General features: G+C 42.1%; 1 protein-coding gene across 1 annotated transcript in view; it reads left to right on the top strand.

Moving 5' to 3' along the window:
- The window catches only part of LOC124717096 (peroxidase-like), a 198,619-nt gene that overhangs the window by 126,692 nt on the left and 45,959 nt on the right, over nucleotides 1-25,968 (top strand). The window contains exons 8-9 of the mRNA XM_047243801.1: nucleotides 10,094-10,291; nucleotides 18,335-18,482. Of these exons, the coding sequence (XP_047099757.1) occupies nucleotides 10,094-10,291; nucleotides 18,335-18,482 (346 nt within the window). The remainder of the gene's footprint in view (nucleotides 1-10,093; nucleotides 10,292-18,334; nucleotides 18,483-25,968) is intronic.

Here is a 25,968-nt window from a genome sequence, read left to right as displayed (position 1 = left end):
TCAAACAAAATATAAATTCTAATTAATGATATCAATATAATGGAAGGAAACATTCCACGTGGGAAAAATTATATATAAAAACAAAGATGAGGTGACTTACCGAACAAAAGCGCTGGCAGGTCGATAGACACACAAACAAACACAAACACACACACAAAATATGTCTGCTTGTGTCTGTATGTGTGGATGGATATGTGCGTGTGTGCGAGTGTATACCTGTCCTTTTTTCCCCCTAAGGTAAGTCTTTCCGCTCCCGCGATTGGAATGACTCCTTACCCTCTCCCTTAAAACCCACTTCCTTTCGTCTTCCCCTCTCCTTCCCTCTTTCCTGATGAGGCAACAGTTTGTTGCGAAAGCTTGAATTTTGTGTGTGTGTTTGTGTTTGTTTGTGTGTCTATCGACCTGCCAGCGCTTTTGTTCGGTAAGTCACCTCATCTTTGTTTTTATATATAAAATATAAATTCTGTTTGTCACCTTGTATCCTCCTAGAGTCACTCATCGATGACTCTCTCCTGCACACAGAGAGATACAAGCATCCTTAAACAAACTGAAGATTATAGAATATTAGGTTCTGAATATATTTTTAAATGGAAAAGACGTCTTTCCTGGTGGATCCTGCATAATTTGACTGGAGCTAAAGAAAAAAGGGCCACATGAGCTGGGCAAATACAAAAATAAGCCAACCAAGGAAATGAAAAATCCACATACAGCATCACAAAAGTAGTTTAAACTTGGCCATATTCTTACATCCCAGAAAGTAAATACCAGACAAATGTTTGGCTGTTCCAAGATTAACTGAGGGCTACAAAAATGGTTTGTTTGTGAGACACTTCAAAGAAAATGATATCTTGTTACTTTGGTCACACTGGGCATGTCATGATCATTGATTTAAAGGACTGGAAAACAGTTATACTGAATGCTACACAATAATTTATTTTCAACAAGTTATTGATGAAATCAGGGAGAAAACTTACATCATTCTGCGTTGTTAACATGTCAGTTGTCGTACATGTCAAACAATAGAGTATTTGAAAGAGAAAAACACTGAATTAATGCCCCATTTCCTGATTTTGCCTCATTTATTGCCTTAATGCCTTCTTTTTCATCAACACAGGAAAAAAGAACATGTGGACAGTGATTTTCATCACTTCAAGAAGCGGCTGAATCTTTACCAATATAACATCAGAAATAAATGTTTCTAGAATTGGTTTTAATGTGTGCAAAAGTATATATATTTTAAAGTTTAAAAGAGCAGGTGAATTGAAGTATCTAGGGGAATATATGCAAATAGGAGGATCAAGCAAGGCATTAATCATACTAAGAACCAAAAAACATCAGAAAGTTTACAGACTCACATAGGTGCAATACGATAAAGGAAACATATCAAGACAAGCCAAACTCATTCAATACAAAACAACTGTACTACCTAAAGTCCACTACGCATCATAAAGAACCACAATTAGAGCATCAGAGACAGAAAAAATAGAATGTTAAACCCTCAGAAAAATTTTTGGAGCAATACACAGAGAAAGAACACTCTTAAGACAAGAAAAGGACACAACACAAAGGAATTATTCAAATGGGACAGAAATCAGTAGAGGTGATGTACATGTATGAACAAACAAATTATTACAATTTCAGAAAAATTGAATGGTTTATTCAGTAGAAAGAGCATCACAAACTGGTCAAGTCAGTAATACATTGGCACACCCCTGGTCCTTATGCAAGCATTTATTGGGCTTGATAATGATTGACAGAGTTGTTGGATGTCCTTCTGAGGTATATCATGCTATGTTCTGTGCAATGGATGCATCATCAAAATCCCAAGATGGTTAGAGAATCCTATCCTTAATGCTCCATACGTCCTCAGTTGAGGAGAGCTCCAGCAACCTTGCTGGCCAATGTGGGGACTTGCAAGCATTTAGACAAACAGTAGCGTGTCTCGCCATAAAAGGGCAGGCAATATCTTGCTGAGATGCAAGCCCAAGAGTGCTTGCCATGAAGTGCAGCAAAATGGGATTTAGAATATAATAAGTGTACCACTGTGCTATTGTGGTGCTGTGCTTGAGAATGAAAGGCATCCAGCCATGAAAAAAATGGCACCCCAAACCATCACTCCTGACTGTCAGGCTGTATGGTGAGCGATAGTCAGGTTGGTATCCCACCACTGTCTGGTATATCCCCATACATGTCATTGACTGGAGTAGAATTGTCTTCAATGATGAAACCTACTTCAAATTGAGCACCAATGACTAGCGAAGATGTGTGAGGAGATGCCCTGTGCAGCAATGGGATATCAATCTGACAGTCAACCACTATGTGGCCTGACAACCAGGAGTGATGGTCTGACGTGTCGTTTCATTACATTGCAGGACTCCTTTCATTCCCATCCATAGAACCCCTACAGCATAGTGGTATTTCGACAATATTCTATGCCCTGTTTTGTTGCCTCTCACGGCAAGCCATCCTGGGCTTACATTTCAGCAAGATAATGACTGCCTACACAAGGAAAGAGTTTCTACTGCTTGCCTTCATACTTGCCAAAGCTTACCTTACCCAGCAAGGTCAGTGGGACTCCCACCAATTGAGAACATTTGGAGAATTGTGGAAGGGCCTTCCAATGCGCTCAGGTTTTGGAGGATCTAACACGACAACTGGACAGAATCTGAAACAGTATCCATCAAGAGGACATCCTACAACAGCAACAATGAATGCCAAGCAAAATAACTGCTTTCATAATGGGCGAGGTAGACCAACATGTAATTGACTTGCTAAATTTGTGAAGATCTTTCTCCCAAATAAATCATCCAGTTATTCTGAAATTGTACCCATTTGTTTGCCTGTACAAGCAGATCACAGGTACCAATTTCTGTACCATTCAGATAATTCTTTCACTGTGCATCACTCTTTGGTCTTAAGAGTACGTATGGATGAAGAGACCAACCAAAGAATTATGTGAACACACACAGACAGATTCACATACAATATCAGAAAACATTGACTAACATTGTATGGATACTTGCACAGAACAAAAAAGCAACAGATCCATTAAGAGGATTTTTAATGTGGTAAACAGATTAAAAAAATGATTGGCTTCAATAAATAGAAGGAAGACCTGAAATAAGCAGAAATCAACAGGGAAATGATAAATGAAAGAGGCAAAATTTTGAAACAATATTATGAATATGAAATTTGAAGTGGAAGAAAGGAAGGAAACAAGGAAAATATAAACACAATAGAGGAAACAGGAACACAGTCAAAGAATGAATAGATTTTGATTTCCTTACATTCAATTTGATTGATGCAGGAACTGACAGACTCCATGTTTTGGGTTGATTTAGATAATGGCATTAACAAACAGGCCCATGTTTTGTACTACGAATGGTATCCACAACACTACATTCCACCTGCAAAACTTTTCATCATGTTATTCCAGTGAATTTCAAGAAACATCATCATTTTGTACTCCGAATGGTATCCACAACACTACATTCCACCTGCATCATCATTTGCAGCAATGACAAACAATTGTGGTAGACCTTGCACATATCACCAGTGTGGAGGACTGAATGTTGTGAGGGCAGATGATGCTATGGAACATGGCAATCACGTAGATGGAGTATTTCTTGACTTCCAAAAATCATCCCCTGTGACTCTGTATCAACCCAATGTTTATTATCAGAAACACAGTCAATGTGGAATCAAACAAAATTTTTAGCTGGAGTGGGTAATTTAGTAAGGGCAGACACAGACCATTATCTCGGATGGAGAGTCATTGACAAGAGTAGAATTAATTTAAAGTGTGCACCAGGCAAGTTCATGTTGTGTACTAATGACCCAGCAGACGATGCCGCAGTAATCTCAGCCTTCTTGCTAATGGTGTAGTCAGGCCTGTGGTCGATCGGTCTTCTGTATTACTAAACAGCTAGAATGGTCATATGGTCCCAGCTGTAGATTGTCCATCTGATGACTTCCAAAGGCAAAGAGAATTTGATTTTCAGTATTTCCTATGATAATTGCCCAAATTTAAAAATTTAAAATGATGTCATAATATTTTCATTAAGAAGATTATAATAATTGTATGTTAAAGGTTTAACACAGAAAGTCCAGTATTAAAGTCAGGAGCTGGGTGTACATATGTCTTGAGGCAACATAACTCACGGCCTACAGACTGTGTCAGCTGCATTCATCCAATATTTGAGAGTTAGAGTACCTAGAAACTTCCAACAAACTTTATGCATAATTTGAAACTTTTCCAAACTTTATCTTGCTGACACCATCACAAAATAATGAAAGGAAAATATTTTGTCACTTACTACATTTTTGTCATTCATACAGTAAAACTTCAGCAGCAGGCATTATGTTCTAATTCATTACTTTTTTACTACAAATTCTGTTTGCAACATATTTTGCAGACAGTATCCATGTATATAATGGACAATTAAAAAGTTTCCATTTGAGGAAGTTGCTGCAGCAAATATGCAGCATAGTAAAACTCCATTGTGGGTATATAAGCACCAACACATTGGCGAAGGATTCGTGTGGCATTCGTGTCTCTCTGACATAAATGTGGGAACGTGGACTGTGGCAATGTTATTACCAAATGTGTCCAAATGGGTTATTCTTCTTTTGACTGCCAAACACTAATAAACATTCATCAGGGAATGAAGAATGTGTATGAGGTAGCACATCTGTCAGAAACCACTGTTGTGGAATGGTGCTCCAAGGGATGCTGCTGCTTCATATGGTTCATATGGCTCTGAGCACTATGGGACTTAACATCTGTGGTCATCAGTCCCCTAGAACTTAGAACTACTTAAACCTAACTAACCTAAGGACATCACACACATCCATGCCCGAGGCAGGATTCGAACCTGCGACCGTAGCAGTCGCGCGGTTCCGGACTGCGCGCCTAGAACCGCTAGACCACCGCGGCCGGCTGCTGCTGCTTCACGATGATGCACGTCCCCATATACGTCATAACACAGAGTTATGCAAACTCAAGTTTGAGACACTTGAGCACCTGCCTGACAGTCCTGATCCTTCTCCACGTGATTGTCATACCCTCAGCCCTTAGAAAAGGCCTTTGAAGAATTAATAATTCCTCTCAGATGAGGATGTGCAACAGGCTGTTACAGAATTCTTCACACAGCCAGACATGGTGTTTTACCAAATGGGTATCTTCAACCTGGTGCATTGATGGGATGATTGCCTCAGTTCTCACAAAGATTTTGCGTAGTTGCCATATCGATTTTGGATTGTACAGCATTTGAACAGGAACTTTTTGATCGCACCTTTATACTCCTGAATATACCTCCAGAATTATGTCACTGTGTGCACATAGTTCAGAAGATTTCACATCATACAGGTAGAATACATAAGAAACTATATTTTTTAAAATGGAGCACCCATTAAATGGACTACACTCATGCAATGTTTGATTATGAAAGCATTTTGCAACTTCCAACAAATATTAAACATGTCTTTTACATGGGAGTTTGATTCTTTAAAGATTCGAGAGGTGGGGAGGTTACGAGTAAATACTGTCTTCAAAAAGCTGTACAAATATTCATTCAAAATTTGATAAGTTTTCAACGTAGAGTAAAGATTGGCAACATCTTTTAAATTTGCAAAAATGTAAAATGGAGCATTTCATAAAATGCAGAAAAGTAGTATTTCATGACAATAATAATGAGAACTTCTATCAGTCAACTCAACATATATCTGGGTGTAATAATTTGTGGGGGTATGAAATGGGATGAGGGGATTGGTTATACTTCACTCAAGTGTAGGTGTTATTGATGACACTGAATGTAGTTTTACAAGCTCTAAGTTCTGATCTGATGACAGCAGTAGCCAACACAAATGTATAAATAAAGTAATTGTTAAGCAAAAGATTACACAAGACTCTGCTGCAGGTAAAGCAACTGCTTTATTGGTAGGATACTGGGAAAATGCAGTCAGTCTTTAGGGGAGACTCCTTACAAAACGCCTGTGGCTCCCATTGCAGATTACTGCTTGAGTGTGCTTGAGTTGTCTATATTGTAAACTTCTTGCCAAATGTACTCTAAGACTGGCAGAGCTGCCCGAACTCTTTGCCTTTACAAATGTCTACTTGTGTCTGTATATGTGCGGATGGATATGTGTGTGTGTGTGTGTGTGTGTGTGTGTGTGTGTGTGTGTGTGTGTGTGTGTGTGTGTGTGTGTGCGCGCGCGAATGTATACCTGTCCTTTTTTCCCCCTAAGGTAAGTCTTAAAAAGATGGTATCTGTTCTTTCAGACATGTCCAAAAGAACAGATACCATCATATATATAAGATGTGCTGGCCTGTGGCTAAACATGCCTTGCTGCACAGCCAGCACATCTTGGCGCAGTGTTACACCGTACGGGTTATCTGGATACTTCCCACTAACATCAACCTATCAGAGCTCCGGAGATGGGAACTTGCTCTTCAATATATCCTCTCTTCCCATTACCCACCAGGCCTCAACCTCCGCTAATTTCAAGTTGCCGCCGCTCATATCTTGCCTGTCATTCAACAACATCTTTGCTTCTGTACTTCCGCCTCGACTGACATCTCTGCCCAAACTCTTTGCCTTTACATATGTCTGCTTGTGTCTGTATATGTGCGGATGGATATGTGTGTGTGCGAGTGTATACCTGTCCCTTTTTCCCCCTAAGGTAAGTCTTTCCGCTCCCGGGATTGGAATGACTCCTTACTCTCTCCCTTAAAACCCACATCCTTTCGTCTTTCCCTCTCCTTCCCTCTTTCCTGATGAAGCAACCGTGGGTTGCGAAAGCTTGAATTTTGTGTGTGTGTTTGTGTTTGTTAGTGTCTCTATCAACATACCAACACTTTCGTTTGGTAAGTTACATCATCTTTGTTTTTAGATATACAGATATATATTTACAGATACCATCTTCATATACAAAATGTTTCTTCCCATTATACATCATTGTTGAAGCTTCAATTAGCTGTTACTTATAATTCCTAAGGCTTCTAGTAAAATTAAGTGCATCAATGTAATCAGGAAGATAAATATAAACAACTGAGCTACAGTATAAGTGTAACTGAGATCTTATATAACTAACAATTTTACAAATTCCTGATATGAATTTAATAGAGGGAAACATTCCACATGGTAAAATTGTATCTAAAAACAAAGAAGGTGTAACTTACCAAACAAAAGCACTGGCATGTTGATAGACACACAAACAAACACAAACATACACACAAAATTCAAGCTTTCGCAACCAACAGTTGCTTCATCAGGAAAGAGGGAAGCAGAGGGAAAGACGAAAGGATGTGGGTTTTAAGGGAGAGGGTAAGGAGTCATTCCAATCCCGGGAGTGGAAAGACTTACCTTAGGGGGAAAAAAGGACAGGTATACACTAGCGCACACACACACATATCCATCAGCACATACACAGACACAAGCAGACATTTTAGCTCAGTGAATTTCTGTTCCATTTGTTGCGAGTTGTCATAGCTGATGGTGGTGGTAAGTCACAAAATCTGCATAAGCAATGTCTAATGTCTGCTTGTGTCTGTGTACGTGCGGATGGATATGTGTGTGTGTGCGAGTGAATACCTGTCCTTTTTTCCCCCTAAGGTAAGTCTTTCTGCTCCCGGGATTGAAATGACTCCTTACCCTCTCCCTTAAAACCCACATCCTTTCATCTTTCCCTCTCCTTCCCTCTTTCCTGATGAAGCAACCGTTGGTTGCAAAAGCTTGAATTTCGTGTGTATGTTTGTGTTTGTTTGTGTGTCTATCAACAAGCCAGCGCTTTTGTTTGGTAAGTTACATCATCTTTATTTTTAGATATAATTTTACAAATTCCTGTAGAAATTACTTGTTATGTGTACAATTGCATTAGATATAAAATAAAAAAGTGAAAAATTATTCTTAGTAGCAGAAAACAACAAATATATTAAATTCAAACTTGCTACATTTCACTTTCCTTGTGGGTTACTAGGTTACATTTAACAGTCATGGGTACAAATAATGACAAGCTGTACAGTTAAAGTTTATTGTTAAAACTGTGTACTAGTTAAGTTTCTATGTTTTTCTTACACTTTGTTAATGTATGTACATGTAGATGTAGATTCCACATCCTTGAAGTTCTTTCTTTTTTATGGTACCTGTGGTGCAGAATGTGTGAATTAATGATGACGTAATGTAGAAGGTGCTGTTAATAACATATGAGGTGCATCCTGAAAGTAAGATCAGATTGTGTTCAAAGATGGTACAAGTAGTTGGATAGGAATGTCAAATACAAGAGTAGAGAGAGAGAGAGAGGAGATATGTGGGAACAATGGACTGCAGTTTCAGTTTTGTGATGGCTGTGGTTTTCGCACAGTGCTATAGTTGGTATCATGAATGATGGTGATTGAGTTCAGGCTTCTTCTGCACACCAATGTCATATATTCTTCAACAGCCAATGGCAGTTCATTACTGTTCTGAGTGCTGTGCTGTGAATGCCGTAGCTAATGTGAGCATTAAAGTTGATCATAGCGAGTGGCTCAGTGAACTTCTGTTCCATTTGCTGTGAGTTGTCATAGCTGATGGTGGTGGTAAGTGACAAATTCTGCATAAGCAAGTGAGAAGCATAATTTGCAAGGTACACACTTTCAACAAATGCAAAGCACCTATACATGCATACTGCAGCTGTCACTTGGGGCCAACAACAATGCAATCCCCATCTGTGCCTTGACTTTTGCGATCCACCCTCATTCGTGGATCAGATGGGATAAAATGGTTCCGCTGATATTGTCTCCCACCAGCTGTGAGGTTTGTACAGTTTCCAACTTTTGCACACTCAGAAGCAGTCTCCAGAAGAGAATCATTGCTAATTGTGCCACTTGTATAGACATGACATTATGAGTATCAGTATGGTTAGATGATAGTGCAGGCAGTTCACAGAGGAACAAACTGATACTCATGATGAAGACCGTAGTGGCCAACCAACCCTGGTAACACCAGAACTCGTGGAAAGTGTGTGGCAAGCAGTTATGCAGAACCGGCACTTCACAATTTCAGACCTCTCTCATCAGTTCCACAGATGTCCCGCTCACTGTTGTGCAAAATTGTTTCCCAGTGGCTTGGTTTTCACAAAGTGTGTGCAAGATAGGTGCTAAGACAACTGACAGAGGAGCACAAAACCAAATGTCGGGTCACAGCATTGGCATTCTTACAGTGGTACACTAAAAATGTGAGGAGTTTTTGACCATGTTCTGACTTGGGATAAAACATGGGTGTCAAATGCCACACCAGAAATAAAACAACAGTCTGTGCATTTGTAGCATAGTGGTTCACCAGTCAAGGCCAAATTCAAGCAGACACTCTCTGTCAAACAAATAATGTGCAGTGTCTTCTCGGATCAATGTGGTGTCCTCCTGTGTGAGTTTTTATCGTGATGGGATGCCGTAAATGCTGACTGGTTTTATAAGACATTGAAAAATCTGAGGAGGGTGATCCAGAACAAGAGATGTCATATGTTGACAAGAGGTATTATGCTTGTGCCTGACTGTGCAACACCCCACACAGTCAATAGCACACAAAATGTATGGAATCAGTTTAGATGAGAGAGCTTCGATCATTAACCCTACAACCCCAAATGTGTCCGAAGTGACTTTCATCTCTTCCATCTCATGAAACATTTTTGGTATAGAAACATTTCCACAATGATTCTGAAGTACAGACTTTATGGCCCTGAATGTTGGCGGCAGATTTCTATGACGTGGGCATACAATTGATGGTGCTCCATTACTATACATGCCTTGATGGTGGTGACTATGCTGAGAAGTAACCAATGAATTTATGTAAATATTCCAATAAATATTGCTTATTTAGATGTTTTTGTTTTCTTTATCAGCCATTGAAACTTACTTTATCAATGCATTTCATGTATTTAAAATTTCCTTTGAATTAGTGGCGGTTTAAAATTTCTTTCCCAGTGTTTACCATTGGTAATGTAAAGCTAAGTACATTTGACTAAGCTATCACACTCTACACTAACTTAATTGCACTGGCTACGATTCTGTCAAGGCTCTATGTACATTGATTAGTGTGTGATGAAACTGTTTAACCAGGTGATGGTCGAGTGAATCAAAATACCCAGCTGTCAGCACTTCAAATTGTATTTTTACGAGAACACAACAGAATAGCTCACGAATTGTATTCCATGAACCCGCACTGGAACGATGAGAAGATATACCAAGAGGCCCGCAGAATTTTTATTGCTGAATACCAACATATCGTCTACAATGAGTATTTGCCACAGATTTTGCGTAAGTGTTACTTATATGTATACACAAATATGTTTTATCAAAAGAGATTCTATTGTTTCCTTTCCAAATTTTCTGAAGAAAATATTCTGACTCTATAACTCTTTTTTGTCTTACTCTAGATTTTTATGTTCCTTATGATAGATGATATTTACATGTTCATCAGTGCAGTCTCATATTGTGAAGAGTCCCCATTATAACCACATCTTGGTTACTAGTCAACAATGTAGCATAGTGCCAAAATGCCTCTCAGAAATCTGTGTTAGCAAGATGTTATCAATGAACTATGTTTTATTTCTGCTGTATCATATGTTCTACTTTCTTTCAGTTGTTTTGTCATATTCAACATACCATCTAATAAATGGAAACCAGTGAAAAATAAATGCTGGCAAACAAATTAAAAAGTTCCCTGAACTGTAGTTCATTGTACAACTACTGAGATTTGTATTTAACAGAAATACTATTGATAAAAACAAATAATCAACAGAATAATTCAACAGCAAAAATGACCTGCTAGCACCAGAGGGAGATATTAATGGTCGTACTCTAAATGAAACATTTATGTACAATTTCTTGTGATCCAGTTGGATAAAAAGTTAACATGGACTCAACACACCATAAATTAATCAAGACCAGTTACGCATATGTTACTCTTAGAAGCGTCTCTCATTTTGTTGACATAAAGACAACAGTTTTAGATTATTTTGTTTGTTTTTGTTGCCTGTAATCTTACAGAAGTATCTATCCAGACAATTCACTTAAAGAATACAAAGTAGTTATTGAGCAGATGAAAGTAGTCAGAACATTGTGTAAAGTAAATACCTGCAAATCTTGCTACACTCTCATTAAGAAATTTTGGGTTTTTATCCTCATTTACCAGGACATTTAATGCTTAATCTTTAAGATACAAATTGGTGGAAGAATGAGTGTCAAGTCATTCACAATAAACTGCTTGAGGTCAAAAATTACGTTTTCTTCAGTATATGTACCTGCAAATAGTTCTTAAGTTTTGCTTGTAGGTGATACAAACATTATTGTTGTAGATTTACATCAGGAACTCAATAATAATATAATTAATCATGTTTGGAGGTAAGGAAGTCTTGGAACAAAATAATAGCCCAGCTTTTCATTGTAGTAAAACAGAGCACATATGTTTTCTTGCATAAAACACTGCTTATCCTGACATCAAACACTCCAACAATGGGCTTTAGAATAGGACATTTCCACTGTTGGAATTGCTTGGATATTGAAACATTTTTACTTTTCATACCTTCTTTCATTGACCTTAGGTGAATTTAATTGTCTTACAGGATAGATTTTTTCATGTTTGAATATTTTATGCTTGCTTGGTTTTGCAGTTTAAAGTCCATAAGATACATTCAAAAATAAACAAGTTTTTCTCTGTAAGAGAGGATGCAGGCTTGTTCAACTAACACAGTCATACTGACTTCAGTATTACATCTACAAATACACCTTCATACACATTCCACTATCCACTATACAGTGCATGATGGAGGGTACCTTGTACCACTACTAGTTATTTCCTTTCCCCTAGTAAACAGAGCGATGCAAAAATAAGTGTCTATGTGCCTCCAAATGAGCCTTAGTTTGTCAGATCTTATCTCTGTGGTCTTTATGTGCAAAGTATGTTGCCAGCAGTTGAATCATTCTGCAATCAGCTCCAAATTTCAGTTCTCCACATTTTCTCAGTAGTGTTCCTTGAAAAGAATGTTGCCTTCCCTCAGGGGATTCTCTTTTGAGCTCCTTAAGCATCTCCACAATACTTGCATATTATTTTAACCTACCAGTAACAAAATCTAGCAACCTGCCTCTGAACTGTTTTGATATTTTCCTTTAATCCGTCCTGGTGTGGATTCTGAACACACGAGCAGTACTCGAGACTAGGTTGCACTAGCATCTTATAAAATCTACTTTACAGATGAACACGCTTTCTTAGAAATTTCCCAATACACCGAAGTCAACCATTCATCTTCCCTACCACAGTCCTCATATGCTCATTCCATTTCATATCACTTCGCAGTGTTATGGCCAGATATTTAAATGATGTGACTGTGTCAAGCAGGACACTACTAATGCTGTACCTGAACATTACAGGTTTGTTCTTCCTACTCATCCACATTAACTTACATTTTTCCACATTTAGAGCTAGCTGTCATTCATCACACCAACTAGAAATTTTGTCTAAGTCATCTTGTATCCTCATACAGTCACTCAACTTCAACACCTTACTGTACACCACAGCATCATCAGCAAACAACCGTAGATTTTTGCCCACCCTGTCCACCAAATCATTTATGTATATAGAAAATAATAATGGTTCTGTCACGTTTCCCTAGGTCACTACTCATGATACCCTTGTCTCTGATGAACACTCAGCGTCAAGGACAATATACTAGGTTGTATTACTTAAGAAGTGTTCGAGCCACTCACATATCTGAAAACATATCCCACATGCTCATACCTTTCTTGACAGTCTGCAGTGGGGCACAATGTCAAATGCTTTTCAGAAAGCTATAATATGGAATCTGCCTGCAGCCCTTCCTCCGTAGTTCGCAGTATATCATTTGAGAAAAGGGCAAGCTGAGTTTCATGTGAGAGATGCTTCCTAAAACTGTGCTGATTTGTGAACATAAGCTTCTCAATCTCAAGGAAAATTACTATATTGAAACTTAGAATATGATCAGGAATTCAGCAGCAAACTGATGTTAGAGATATTGGTCTGTAATTTCGTTGGTACATCCTCTTATCATCCTTATACACTGGAGTCACCTGTTCTTTTCTCAAGTCACTTGGGGTTTTGTGCTGGGTGAGAGATTTGCGATAAATGTGAGCTAAGTAAGGAGCCCAGTACCATTGAGAAATCTTTGTAAATGCTCAATGCTGGGTGTCGGAAGGTGTAGCCAGATCTACACATTCTTTTAAAACTCAATCTCAGGATCTATTGGCCTGCTTTGAAAATTCCAGAAAAGTAACATCAAGTGTGTTTTTCACCCACCACCCAAGAAAAAAGCCTTGCTCTTGTCCGTTAGGAATGACCTAGAACTACTAGAAATGGGTTACTATGTCCCGTGCCATTGTGGAAAAATATACTTAGGTCAGATGGTCCAGACAATATGGGAAACGTATCACATAGATGAAGGTCAATTGACAAAGTTGGCTGTGATGGAGCACTACATCTCCAATGGACATAGCATGGATTATACTGGCACCAAGTTGCTCAAACAGGTCAGCACTTGCTGGAATTGTGCTTTAAAGGAATTTGTGAAGGTCGTGGTACAGAATGAGATGACAAAGACAGCAGTTACCAGCATGCTCAAAACATGACGACAGTCTATTAGAAGTTCCATTTGTGCGATGCCTATTGATGAGCTGAGCTCACACCACGTAGACATACCTCCTCTGCATCATGCATCAGCAGTGATCCGACCCCACAGTGGTGCTGCAGAGGCTGAGTAAAGCGACTCATAACCCAGTAACACACTGACTGGCAGGTACTGGGGACCTGAGTTTGGAAGTGGGAGGGAACTGCAGATGGCAACAAGTAAGCTTAATTGTGTGCTTCTGCCAAATCAGCACAGTCAGCACCATTTGGATGGCACCACCAGTCGAATACCCGAGAACATTTCAAAATAATCATATGACAGGAATGCCTAAAATCACAGCATTTCTGTTGTTGTCATTGCCATTTTGATTCTGGAAGTTATTGGTTATACTTTTTACCATTCCAACCTTTGTCTTTTGAAAACTGTTTTGTGCCACATTGTGTCATTGACACATGAAAATTTGATGCTGCACCTCAGGCAACTGTGGTTAGTTAGCAGGTTTCACCTGAACTCAGCGATGGGAGGTATACTGTGCACAGAAAGGTAAACACGACACTCGTGATGCATTCATTCAGTTATACATCATGTTCCACCAAGCCCATCAGGGAGAAGAGCTTTTGTGACTGTGGAATGTATCAAGTTTCATGGTAACTGGCAGCAACTTCTGTAAAGTGTAGAACAACAAATTATGGCTATTGCTAGTCTACTCACATTGACTGATAATTATGGCAGTTACTTCCACATTATTTTACACACTCATATTTGCTGCAGAGAGCAGTTTGTATGATAGCATTATGTGTTCTTTTTATGTGTGTGTTATAATCTTTTCTGTTATTTTTTCTTCTGTTTCCATAGATCTGGAAAAAACTCTGTGAAATTACAAACCAGTAATCAATAAAAATTGTTGTGTTAACAAGATGGACAAGTATCCCACAATAAATTCCACTCTGACCATAGTTTCCTCGTTGCATCATGTGAAATTTCAAAACAAGCTACATTAGTCTCTATTAAAATTTGCCATCTGGTGCAACATACTAGATTCTCTAAGTCAAATATTCTTTGAGACAGCTGCATAGCAGAGAAAATAATCCTTAAGGCTGTAGTTTTATTGAAGGCACTTCTTACATCTTCAGTCTGGAAACATTCATTATTGGCTGATATTGTGGAACAATGTTGAATGTCTTCTGAAAATATAAGGCACAATATATCTACAAGTCTGCATTTACTATTTGCAAAATATTACACATTAAAAAAAGTGAGCTCTATTGCACATGAGTGATGATGTAAATTTACCGCCTGTCATTGTGGCTCTTCAAGTCTCATAAATTTTCATCTTCATGACTCTTCATCAGCTAATTAATAGAGTCTTTCAAAAGTAAATGATGACATAACATCACAACACAATCTACTTGACTTGTTTATTTCATTTGCATTTAATGGTTTAAACCTACGATGATCAACTTTCGGTTAGTAACTTTGACAATTAATATCACCAAGTCAGCCTTTCGGTTAGTAACTTTGACACTTAATATCACCAAGTCAGCAGCTCACAATGTCTACAAGTGATCTAAAAAAGTTTCACAAGTGGCAACACAGACAATGTATAGTAACTTGCTTAGTGATGACAAAAAAAGAATGAACAGACTGGTCCAGTTAACAAAATGGTGGCATTGATCAAATGCTCACTCCTGACAGACTAATTACATTGTGATTGTATGTATGGAATGTCCAGCACTGACTTACTCTGCAACCTTATGTGTTGAATGCTTCCTACAGGCTGACATGCTTTGTGAATAGCACATATATAAAGATGTGTGTAATAGAGGAACTACAAAATGGTAAAGCACAATGCTGTTATATTTGAGATGTTGACAAAAAAGACATCAGAGACAAAAAATACTAAAACAACGTAAGGCAGTGAAGTTGCCTCAATTAACTACAAACTATATATTAGCATCACTCACAAAGAAACGAGACAGAGGCTCTAAAATGTGTACGATGAAAACTGCTGAAGGGACTGTAGTGCCTTTGCTGACAGAAGAAAGTATGCTGAGGCTCCAAACTTACCACTAGAGGGACAGAGGCATACACCTAAGTGATTACAGAGCCAGCTCCTGCACTCGTCAACCATCCACTGTACTCTATTGGACTGAAAACAGAGAAATGGAAGCTTCAAAAGAAGGGTCCTGACAGCAGAAAGAGTACTGCCAATTCATCAAAGAATACCACAACTGGACAGAGAGCACTGAATGTCCATTGCAAGGATCAAGGCATGGTACAAGCAATTTGAGGAGGGATGGATGTCATCGACCGATGACAGATTATGTGAAATGGCACACCACATTACCCGTATCACAGGCCAGTAGGTAGATACCCTCATTATTGAAGACTGGCAGCAATTTTCGCAAAGGTCAGGCTGAGCATTGGAACTGCAGCAGACATTCTTTGATGAATTTCATTCCCCGCACTTGCTCCAATGTAAGGGAGACCTCTTTGCTCTTCTTTTGAAGTCTCGATTCCTCTGTTTTCATTACTATTGAGTGCAGTAGATGGTTGATTCACACATGTTCTTGCTCTGTCGATACATGTGTGTGTGTGTGTGTGTGTGTGTGTGTGTGTGTGTGTGTGTGTGTGTGTGTGTGTGTGTGTGTGTCCCTGTAGCAGTGAGTCTGGAGCCTCAGAGATTTTATATGAATCACAGTTTCTTCCTTAGGCAGCAGCATTACAATTCCTTTATAGGTTTTCATTTTACAGCTTTCAGCTTGTTTCTTTTTTAAAGACACTAAAACTTGAAAAATGACAAAATAATAGACACTGTTTTATGATGTGGAAATTTTAGTGTGTACTGGGATTGCCAAAGTCCACACCAAGGATTTTCTGGAAAGTTAAATTTTCTTATTGGAATGGTTATGAACTAACATGTTATTCTAGGAAAATTATAAAATAAAAATTGGCTGACAAATTTATAACAGTGGAATTTTTACTGGATTATATGTTAAGATTTAAACAATCTGGAAACAATAATTTTGAATAAGTATAATTTTTTAAATGTGTAGTTTTTGGAAAAATTTAAATGTTATTAGAAAGTGGGAAAAAAGAGTTTACAATTAACATATGTCAATCCTAAAACAGATAATTATTAGTGGCATCAAATTTTGAGGAGCATACAGTTTTAGTGAATTGTACACTTAGCATATTTCATCAAAGAAAATGTTTTCTCAAAAACTAATTATACTGTTATCATTAGTGGTCTAAAAATTATACATTCAATAATAAAGTTTAGTTTAATACACTAAGGATAATAATTTAACTGTTTCATGTAAGGGGACAGAGGGTAAAGTGCCTGCTCTAAGAAAGTTGGATTTTCACCAAAACATGATTATTAATAGAAGCTTGCCGCTCATATATTTAAATCTACATATTATAGTCTATCATACTAAATATTTATAGTTAAAAAATATATAATGAATATGACAAACATTTTTCATTGTGCACATATATACTCCAAAAGTGGACAGCAATCCTTTTTTAGCTGAAGTAATGCCACCTGCTTGCTACCGCAAGTACAAACACTTCACTATTCTTGGACTGGACTGCCAATGGTTATAAATGTGATGAAGACGATGAAATTGTTTATCTTAGACTGTTTTAAATGTATCAAAAAACTTGTACATGTTGACCTTAAAATCTTTGTTACACTAATGTTAGGTATTTATATTTCTTCCAGAACTCTTCATTCTAATGTAGGCGTACAATCATTTTTTTAGTGCCTTACCTTCATTTTTGTTCACAACAGGCTTCAGTGTTGTTACTCTGATTTCCAGCCTCTGTCATCAAGTTGTAAAATGATGGGTAATAGTTTTGTATATAGAAATATTTAGAAGTCAGTGTGCAATATTAAGTGTGATGTATGGTAGTAACTAACTCTTATTGGGGTAAACAGATTAAAAATGTACTGCTGCAGTTGGGCACCATGGTGGCATTAGTAGTTCACAGATGAAGGTGCCAAATTGAAAGAAACTACAGGAAACTACATTTGCAAACAAAAAGACATTGTTTAAACATTGGGGTAAGACATATTACTCTGCGTATAAGTAATTGAGAATAATGTGAATGACATATGTTATGTCAAATGAATAAAAATTATAAAATCTTTTACTAAAAAATAATGGAACAACTCACTGCCAACAAAGAAAGTGTATATTAGAACTAGTCTGACCACTTCTTCGCAGGCAAGAAGCACTATTCACGGCAAAAAACATACAGTGGCCAACCCCCAGCCATTTTACCCAACCTTTCCCTGTAATAGGAAACAGAAAAGAAAAAAATTATTTAATGACTGAAACTATAGCAAGTGGGTCTATTCCATCTTGCTATGATCCAGTGTTTCATCACAACCCAGCATATCAAAAGCAAGAATATCCCTACAAAAATAGGTGACACAATAAGGATTTGAGATCCTGGCTCAAAACTACAATTAGATTATGGATTTCCATTCTATAGGAATATTTGTCACAAATTCTTTTAATAATAGCATTGGCAGATGTGCTGTGCTGTTTTATTTCTTTTTCTCTTTGCCCCCTTAATGCTGCTGCTTAATTACATCGAATGATTTCATATTATTACTTACTTTTTTTCTGTGTATCTGTGTCTTTCCTAATTACAGATTATATTTCCAGTATGATTTGACTGTTGTTTACAGGTGAGGAATGGTTGGAGAAGTTTCATTTAAAACCAAATGAAACAGGTTACAGTAATTGCTATGACACCTCCATAAACCCAGCAACAATGATAGAGTTCACTCATGCTATATTCAGAGTATTTCATGGGGTTGCTCAAAGTGACTTGCTGTAAGTAGTACTTAATTGTGTATTTTTAAAATGGTGAAATTTAGAAATAACAGTTATCTATCACCGTGTAATCAGTACTCATCAGGTTTCTGTGTCAGTGGTAGCCAAACTATGTGGTCTGCACATTAATACAGTTCTTACAGAGCCCTACAGAAATTCTGTGTCGATTCAAAAGGTCAAACTTAAAAATTAAATGTTCATGCAACTCAAACTGGAGTAGTCAAAACAACTAATGTGACACTGAGAAATAAGACTTCTGTGTATTTTAATGTACTGTAATGGCACCAAATGAAAATGTTTTGAACATTTGGTATGTCTGCGTCTATGTACAAGCTCTGAAAGCCACTTTGCTGTGCACAATGGAGGGTACTTTGCACCACTGCTAGATGTTCCCTTTCCTGTTCCACGCAATTGAACTGAGGGAAAAAAACTGGGTGACTGCATCCTCCATAAAATGCTTAGTCATCCTTATTTGTTGGAATCATTCCGCAGTCTATCAGAAATGCTGCCTCTCTAAGCTTCCTCAATGACCCGGAATGCTCTGCAGAAGAGCATGCACTGATTTGAAACTTCCTTGCAGGTTAAAACTGTATGTCAGACTGGAACTCAGTCCTGCTTAGCCTTTAGCAGCTGATACTCTTACTGAATCAGCTATACAAGCATGACTTATGACAAACCCTCATAGCTTTACTTCCAGAACATCATCTCCTTTGCCCACAAAATGCAAGGTCACAGGTTTTAGTCCCTGCCTGGTGCAAAGTTTTTACCTGTTAGGAAATTTCAAAACAGAGCACCCGGAAATAATCACGCAGATTGTGAGTAAGCCCCATCCCCACAATATCCTTTTCTTCTGGGGTAGCTAGACCAGCAGAGTATAAAAGAGAAACTTAGGAAAGTAGGAGAAGAGGTACTGGTGGAAGTACAGCTGCAAGGGCAGGTTGTGAGTTGTGCTGAGATAGCTCAGGAGCACCCAAGGAAAAGTCTCAGAATTAGTATTGCTACTTGAAGGCTTTAATGCTCAGGTAGTATTAAAAACAGAGAGTTTGCTGGAACCATAAATGAATAGCCATGAAATCGTAAGTCCAAATTGGAATATTTATCGGAAGGATAACAACTCCATCCAGCTGCCTGTAATTGAGCCTGCCAGACCAAAGATACCAAACCCTTCCATCACTGACTCTCCATCAACTCCACACCCTTACCTCCAGGGACTGTTGATGCCACATTTCTTATACACCAACATCCCTCACACCCATGGTTATGCCTCTTTGAACACCACCTCTCCCAACACTCTTCAGACTCAAAACCCACTACATCATTCCTTATACACCTTAACAACTTTGTCCTCCTCAAAACTACTTCTCCTATGAAGGGAAGGTACACAAATAAATCTACAATGCGGCCGTGGGTACCTGCATGGCACCTCCTTATGCCAACCTGTTTATGGGACACCTAGAGGACACCTTCTAGACTCCCAAAACCCTAATCCCATGGTCTCGTTTAGGTTCATCGATAATATCTTCTTCATCTAGGCTCAAGGCCAAGATGCCCTATTGTTACTGCTTTACAACTCGACACCTTCTCTCCCATCCTCTTCACACGATCCTCGTCAGTACAGTGTGCCACCTTCCTGGATGTTGACCTCATCCTCTCTGATGGTTCCATCCACACTTCTGTCCACATTACACCAACCAATCGCAAAGAGTGCCTGCATTTAGACATCTGCCATTCCTTCCAAACCAAAAAATCCCTCCCATACAGCCTTTCCTCCCCTCCCCCCCCTGCGGGTCCGGGGTAAGAATAAGCCCGAGGTATTCCTGCCTGTCGTAAGAGGCGACTAAAAGGAGTTTCAACCGTTTCGGCCTTCCATGTGATGGTCCCCCTTGGGGTTTGACCTCCATTTTTCAAAATTCTACAGAAGTACGAGCCTTTTAGGGAAGGACGCCTTACGTGGTGTACCACTGGTCCTCAGTGCACTAAAACCTTGGCACTCAGCATTGTACCGGCGTTGTAACCATACCCACTATTCCTCAAATTGGGCCTAAACGCCTGATGGGTTGTACAAGTTACGCCCATAGTGCGTCCCCATCTGCACCTACGATCATGATGGACTTTCCATGGCACCAGAAATCCAGCACGGTAGCCAGCCCGTTGTGGTGGGGTCATCATGTACCCTCTAGGTTGTAGCCCCCTGACAACACAGGGATCGTACTGCCGATACCTGAGCTGCACCCTCCCCACGTCGGCCAAGGAGTAGATGCCCATCTCCTTGGGGCATCAGGACTCCCGGCAACGGTCATCCTGCCAGGTGACCCTTGCTGAGGCTGGGTGGCGCCCGTGGGGAGAGCCCCTGGTCGGAGTGGGTGGTATCGGGGTGGACGTTTCACAGATGAAATGTCAACACGTATCAGGTCACTCAGCGGCCGAGTCTTTCAAAAGGAAAGGTACTGTTTCTAGTTCTGGTTCTCCTGCCCTTTCCCCCTTGGCCACTCCCTGGGAGGAGGGACAGGCCCGCCGGCTTGGGGCGAAGTACTTCCCCCACTATTTGGTCTGTTCTCGAACCGATGGGGGGACGTTCGCCACCTCCAAGCCCATGTTCTTTGTTCAGCACATTGAGGACATCTTCGGGGAAATCGAGGCTCTCAGTAAGATGCGTTCGGGGTCCGTTCCAATAAAGACCACCTCTGCCACACAGTCGGTGGCACTCCAGGCGTGCGACCACCTAGGGGACATCCCAGTGTCCATTGTCCCGCATCTGGCACTAAATTGGACACAGGGGGTTATTTTTCATCGTGACCTCCTGCTACAATCTGATGAGGAGCTCAGGGCCAACCTGGAGCGCCGAGGCGTGCATTTCGTCCGGCGAGTCCAGCGCGGCCCCAAAGACCATCGCATCGACACCGGGGCCTTTATCCTCGCCTTTGAGGGGGACGTTCTCCCGGAGAAGGTAAAGGTGATGTGCTACCGGTGCGACATGCGACCTTACGTCCCGCCTCCTATGCGCTGTTTTCGGTGTTTGCGCTTTGGGCACATGTCATCACGGTGTGAGGCTGAGCCCCTTTGTGGCGATTGTGGATGTCCTCTTCGTGAGGAACATACATGCACCCCACCACCTCGGTGCGTTAATTGTCCTGGCACCCACTCGCCTAGATCCTCAGACTGCCCCGCATATCAGAAGAAGAAGAAGATACAAGAACTCAAAACTTTGGATCGGCTCTCTTATTCTGAGGCCAGGAAGAAGTATGACCGCCTCCATCCCGTGCCGTTGACCACTTCGTTTGCCTCAGTTGTGTCCACTCCTTCCACGGTATCCTTAACCCTATCCTGTCCCCCCTCCGCCTCCTCCCCCCATCCGGGGTCTCTGGCTCCGCCTCCCAAATCCCTCCCTTCCAAATCCTCCTCCCCCGTGGCCCCCGCCCCTCTGCCCCAGGGGCCACCCTTCCTCCTCCTCCCCCCCCCCCCCCCTGCCGCCTGAGAAGCGATCCTCTTCTCACGCGTCCGTCGGGGAAACGTTCCGGACCCCAGCTTCCGAGGTCCGGCGTTCCAAAACGGACCCCGCGCGTGAAGACCTTCTTCGGGTCCAGCCCACCATCCCTGTGCCTCCTCGGCCTTCCAAGAAGGCCTCCAAGAAGAAGTCTCTATCCCCCTCTCCACCCCGGCGCGTTTCGTCTGACGCTCCATCCGTGAGTCGCTGCTCCCGGCCGTCCTCAGTTTTGCCGGGACGCTCTGCTGCCAGGCGCTCCGCCGGCCTTTCGTCGGCAAATGATGATGCCCCTCCTACGCAACCAGGGACAGCGGCCGCAGCTGGCGACGACTCGATGGAACAGGATCCGCCTCCCACCAGTTGTAGCGTTGTTCCCTCGACACCTGGCCCTCCGCGGCCGTCGAGGTGACCAGCTCTTCCCCCGTCTCGTTCCCCCTCTTTTTTGACTAGCGATGGCCTTGTTACATTGGAACATAAGAGGTATTCGATCTAATCAGGAGGAATTACAACTGCTCCTCCACCTGCACTGTCCGCTCGTCCTTGGTCTCCAGGAAACCAAGTTGCGCCCAACTGACCATATTGCCTTTACCCATTATACCTCGGAGCGGTATGACCTCACCCCTGTGGACGGTATCCCAGCTCATGGTGGGGTCATGTTGCTCGTTCGGGGCGATGTCTATTACCATCCCATCCCATTGACCACCCCACTCCAAGCAATAGCTGTCCATATTACTCTTTCTGCTTTTACTTTTTCAGTTTGTACCATCTACTCTCCATCGTCATCTGCTGTTAGTCGGGCTGGCATGATGCACCTGATCGTTCAGCTTCCCCCACCATTTTTATTGTTTGGCGACTTCAATGCCCATCATCCCATCTGGGGCTCTCCTGCATCCTGTCCAAGAGGCTCACTCTTGGCGAATGTCTTCAACCTTCTCAATCTTGTCTGCCTCAATACTGGTGCCCCGACTTTCTTCTCGGACTCTACTCATACGTACTCCCACTTGGACCTTTCGATCTGTTCTACCACTCTTGCCCGTTGGTTCGAGTGGTATGTCCTTTCTGACACCTATTCGAGCGACCACTTCCCCTGTGTCGTTCGTCTCCTGCACCACACCCCATCCCCACGTCCTTCGAGCAGGAATATACCGAAAGCTGACTGGGGACTTTACTCCTCCCTGGCGACCTTTCCGGACCATGATTTTCTCAGTTGTGACAGTCAGGTCGAATACCTCACGGCTGTTATCATCAATGCTGCCGAACGTTCCATTCCTCGTACTACCTCTTCTTCACGTCGCATTTCCGTCCCCTGGTGGAACGAGGCTTGTAGAGATGCTATCTGTGCTCGATGACGTGCTTTACGCACCTTTCGCCGCCATCCTACGTTGGCGAATTGTATTGGATACAAACAACTCCGAGCGCAATGCAGTAGAGTCATCAAAGACAGCAAAAAAGCTTGTTGGGCCTCTTTCACCAGCTCCTTTAACAGTTTTACTCCCTCTTCTGTCATATGGGGTGGCCTGCGCCGGCTGTCGGGCATTAAGGCCCACTCCTCGGTACCTGGCCTGACCTCAGGTAATGAGGTCCTCGTTGATCCTGTGGCTGTCTCCAACGCCTTCGTCCGGTTTTTCGCGGAGGTTTCAAGCTCCACCCATTACCACCCTGCCTTCCTTCGCAGGAAAGAGGCAGAAGAGGCTCGGCGACCTTCCTTCCACTTGCTGAATCTGGAAACTTATAATGCCCCCTTTACTATGCGGGAAGTAGAACATGCGCTTGCACTGTCCCGGTCCTCTGCTCCGGGGCCAGATGCCATTCACGTTCAGATGCTGGCACACCTTTCTCCGGCGGGCAAAAGCTTCCTTCTTCGTACCTACAATCGCGTCTGGACCGAAGGTCAGGTCCCCATGCGTTGGCGTGACGCCGTTGTTGTCCCTATACCCAAACCCGGGAAGGATAGACACCTTCCTTCTAGTTACCGCCCCATTTCTCTTACAAGCTGTGTCTGTAAGGTGATGGAGCACATGGTTCATGCTCGGTTAGTTTGGATTCTTGAATCTCGATGGCTGCTTACCAATGTCCAATGCGGCTTTCGTCACCGCCGCTCTGCTGTTGACCACCTTGTGACCTTGTCGACATTCATCATGAACAACTTTTTGTGAAGGCGCCAAACGGTAGCCGTGTTCTTCGATTTGGAGAAGGCTTATGATACCTGTTGGAGAGGAGGTATCCTCCGCACTATGTACAGGTGGGGCCTACGCGGTCGCCTGCCCCTTTTTATTGATTCCTTTTTAACGGATCGAAAGTTTAGGGTATGTGTGGGTTCCGTATTGTCCGACATCTTCCTCCAGGAGAACGGAGTGCCTCAGGGCTCCGTCTTGAGCGTAGCCCTTTTTGCCATCGCGATCAATCCAATTATGGATTGCATTCCACCTAATGTCTCGGGCTCTCTCTTTGTCGATGACTTCGCGATCTAGTGCAGTGCCCAGAGAACATGCCTCCTGGAGCGCTGCCTTCAGCGTTGTCTAGACAGCCTATACTCGTGGAGCGTGGCAAATGGCTTCCGGTTCTCTGAAGAGAAGACAGTTTGTATCAACTTTTGGCGATATAAAGCCTTCCTTCCACCATCCTTACATCTCGGTCCCGTTGTTCTCCCATTCGTGGAAACGACTAAGTTTCTAGGGCTCACGTTGGACGGGAAACTGTGTTGGTCTCCGCATGTCTCTTATTTGGCGGCCCGTTGTACACGTTCCCTTAATGTCCTCAGAGTTCTTAGTGGTTCATCTTGGGGAGCGGATCGCACTGTCCTGCTTCGCTTGTATCAGTCCATAGTCCGATCGAAGCTGGATTATGGGAGCTTCATCTACTCGTCTGCTCGGCCATCCCTCTTACGCCGTCTCAACTCCATCCACCATCGGGGGTTACGTCTTGCGACCGGAGCCTTCTACACTAGTCCTGTTGAGAGTCTTTATGCTGAAGCTGCTGAATTACCATTGACCTACCGGCGCGACATACTGCTGTGTCGGTATGCCTGCCGGCTGTGGTCTATGCCCGACCACCCCTCTTATCAGTCCTTCTTCACCGATTCTCTTGACCGTCAGTATGGGTTGTATGTGTCTGCCCTGCTGCCCCCCAGAGTCCGCTTCCGTCGCCTGCTTCGACAATTGGATTTTGCCATCCCTACCACCTTCAGAGAGGGTGAGAGCCCGACACCACCTTGGCTCCAGGCTCCGGTTCATATTTATCTCAACCTCAGCTCACTCCCGAAGGAGGGTACTCCGGCTGCAGTGTATTGCTCACGGTTTGTCGAACTTCGTGCTCGACTTGCCGGTCACACCTTTATTTACACCGATGGCTCCAAAACTGACGATGGTGTCGGCTGTGCCTTTGTCGTCGGAGCCGCCACCTTTAAATACCGGCTCCTCGACCAATGTTCGAGCTTTACGGCCGAGCTTTTTGCTCTCCATCAGGCCATTCAGTATGCCTGCCGCCACCGCCATTCCTCGTATGTACTCTGCTCTGACTCACTCAGGGCTCTTCAGAGCCTTGGAGCTCCCTATCCGGTCCATCCCTTGATTCAACGGATACAGCAGTCCCTCCATTCTTTCGCTGATAATGGTTCTCCTGTCAGCTTTCTGTGAGTTCCCGGACATGTAGGAGTGCCTGGGAATGAGGCTGCGGATGCTGCAGCCAAGGCTGCAGTCCTCCTGCCTCGGCCAGCCTCCCATTGTGTCCCGTCATCCGACGTTCGTGGGGATGTTTGTAAGAGGCTTGTGTCGTTGTGGTGGGATGCTTGGTCATCCCTCCAAGGAAACAAGCTCCGGGCAGTAAAACCGCTCCCAACTGCTTGGACAACCTCCTCCCGACCATCTCAGCGAGAGGAGGTCCTTCTGACCAGGTTGCGGATTGGGCATTGCCGGTTTAGCCACCACTACCTGCTCTCCGGTGACCCAGCCCCGCAGTGCCCTTTTGGTCAGGCATTCACAGTGAGCCATGTTTTATTGTCGT

The sequence above is a fragment of the Schistocerca piceifrons genome, chromosome 9 (genome assembly GCF_021461385.2).
Source record: "Schistocerca piceifrons isolate TAMUIC-IGC-003096 chromosome 9, iqSchPice1.1, whole genome shotgun sequence".
NCBI classification, from domain to species: domain Eukaryota; kingdom Metazoa; phylum Arthropoda; class Insecta; order Orthoptera; family Acrididae; genus Schistocerca; species Schistocerca piceifrons.
The sequence above is the reverse complement of the archived record's forward strand: the minus strand, read 5'-3'. Positions and strand labels throughout refer to the sequence as shown.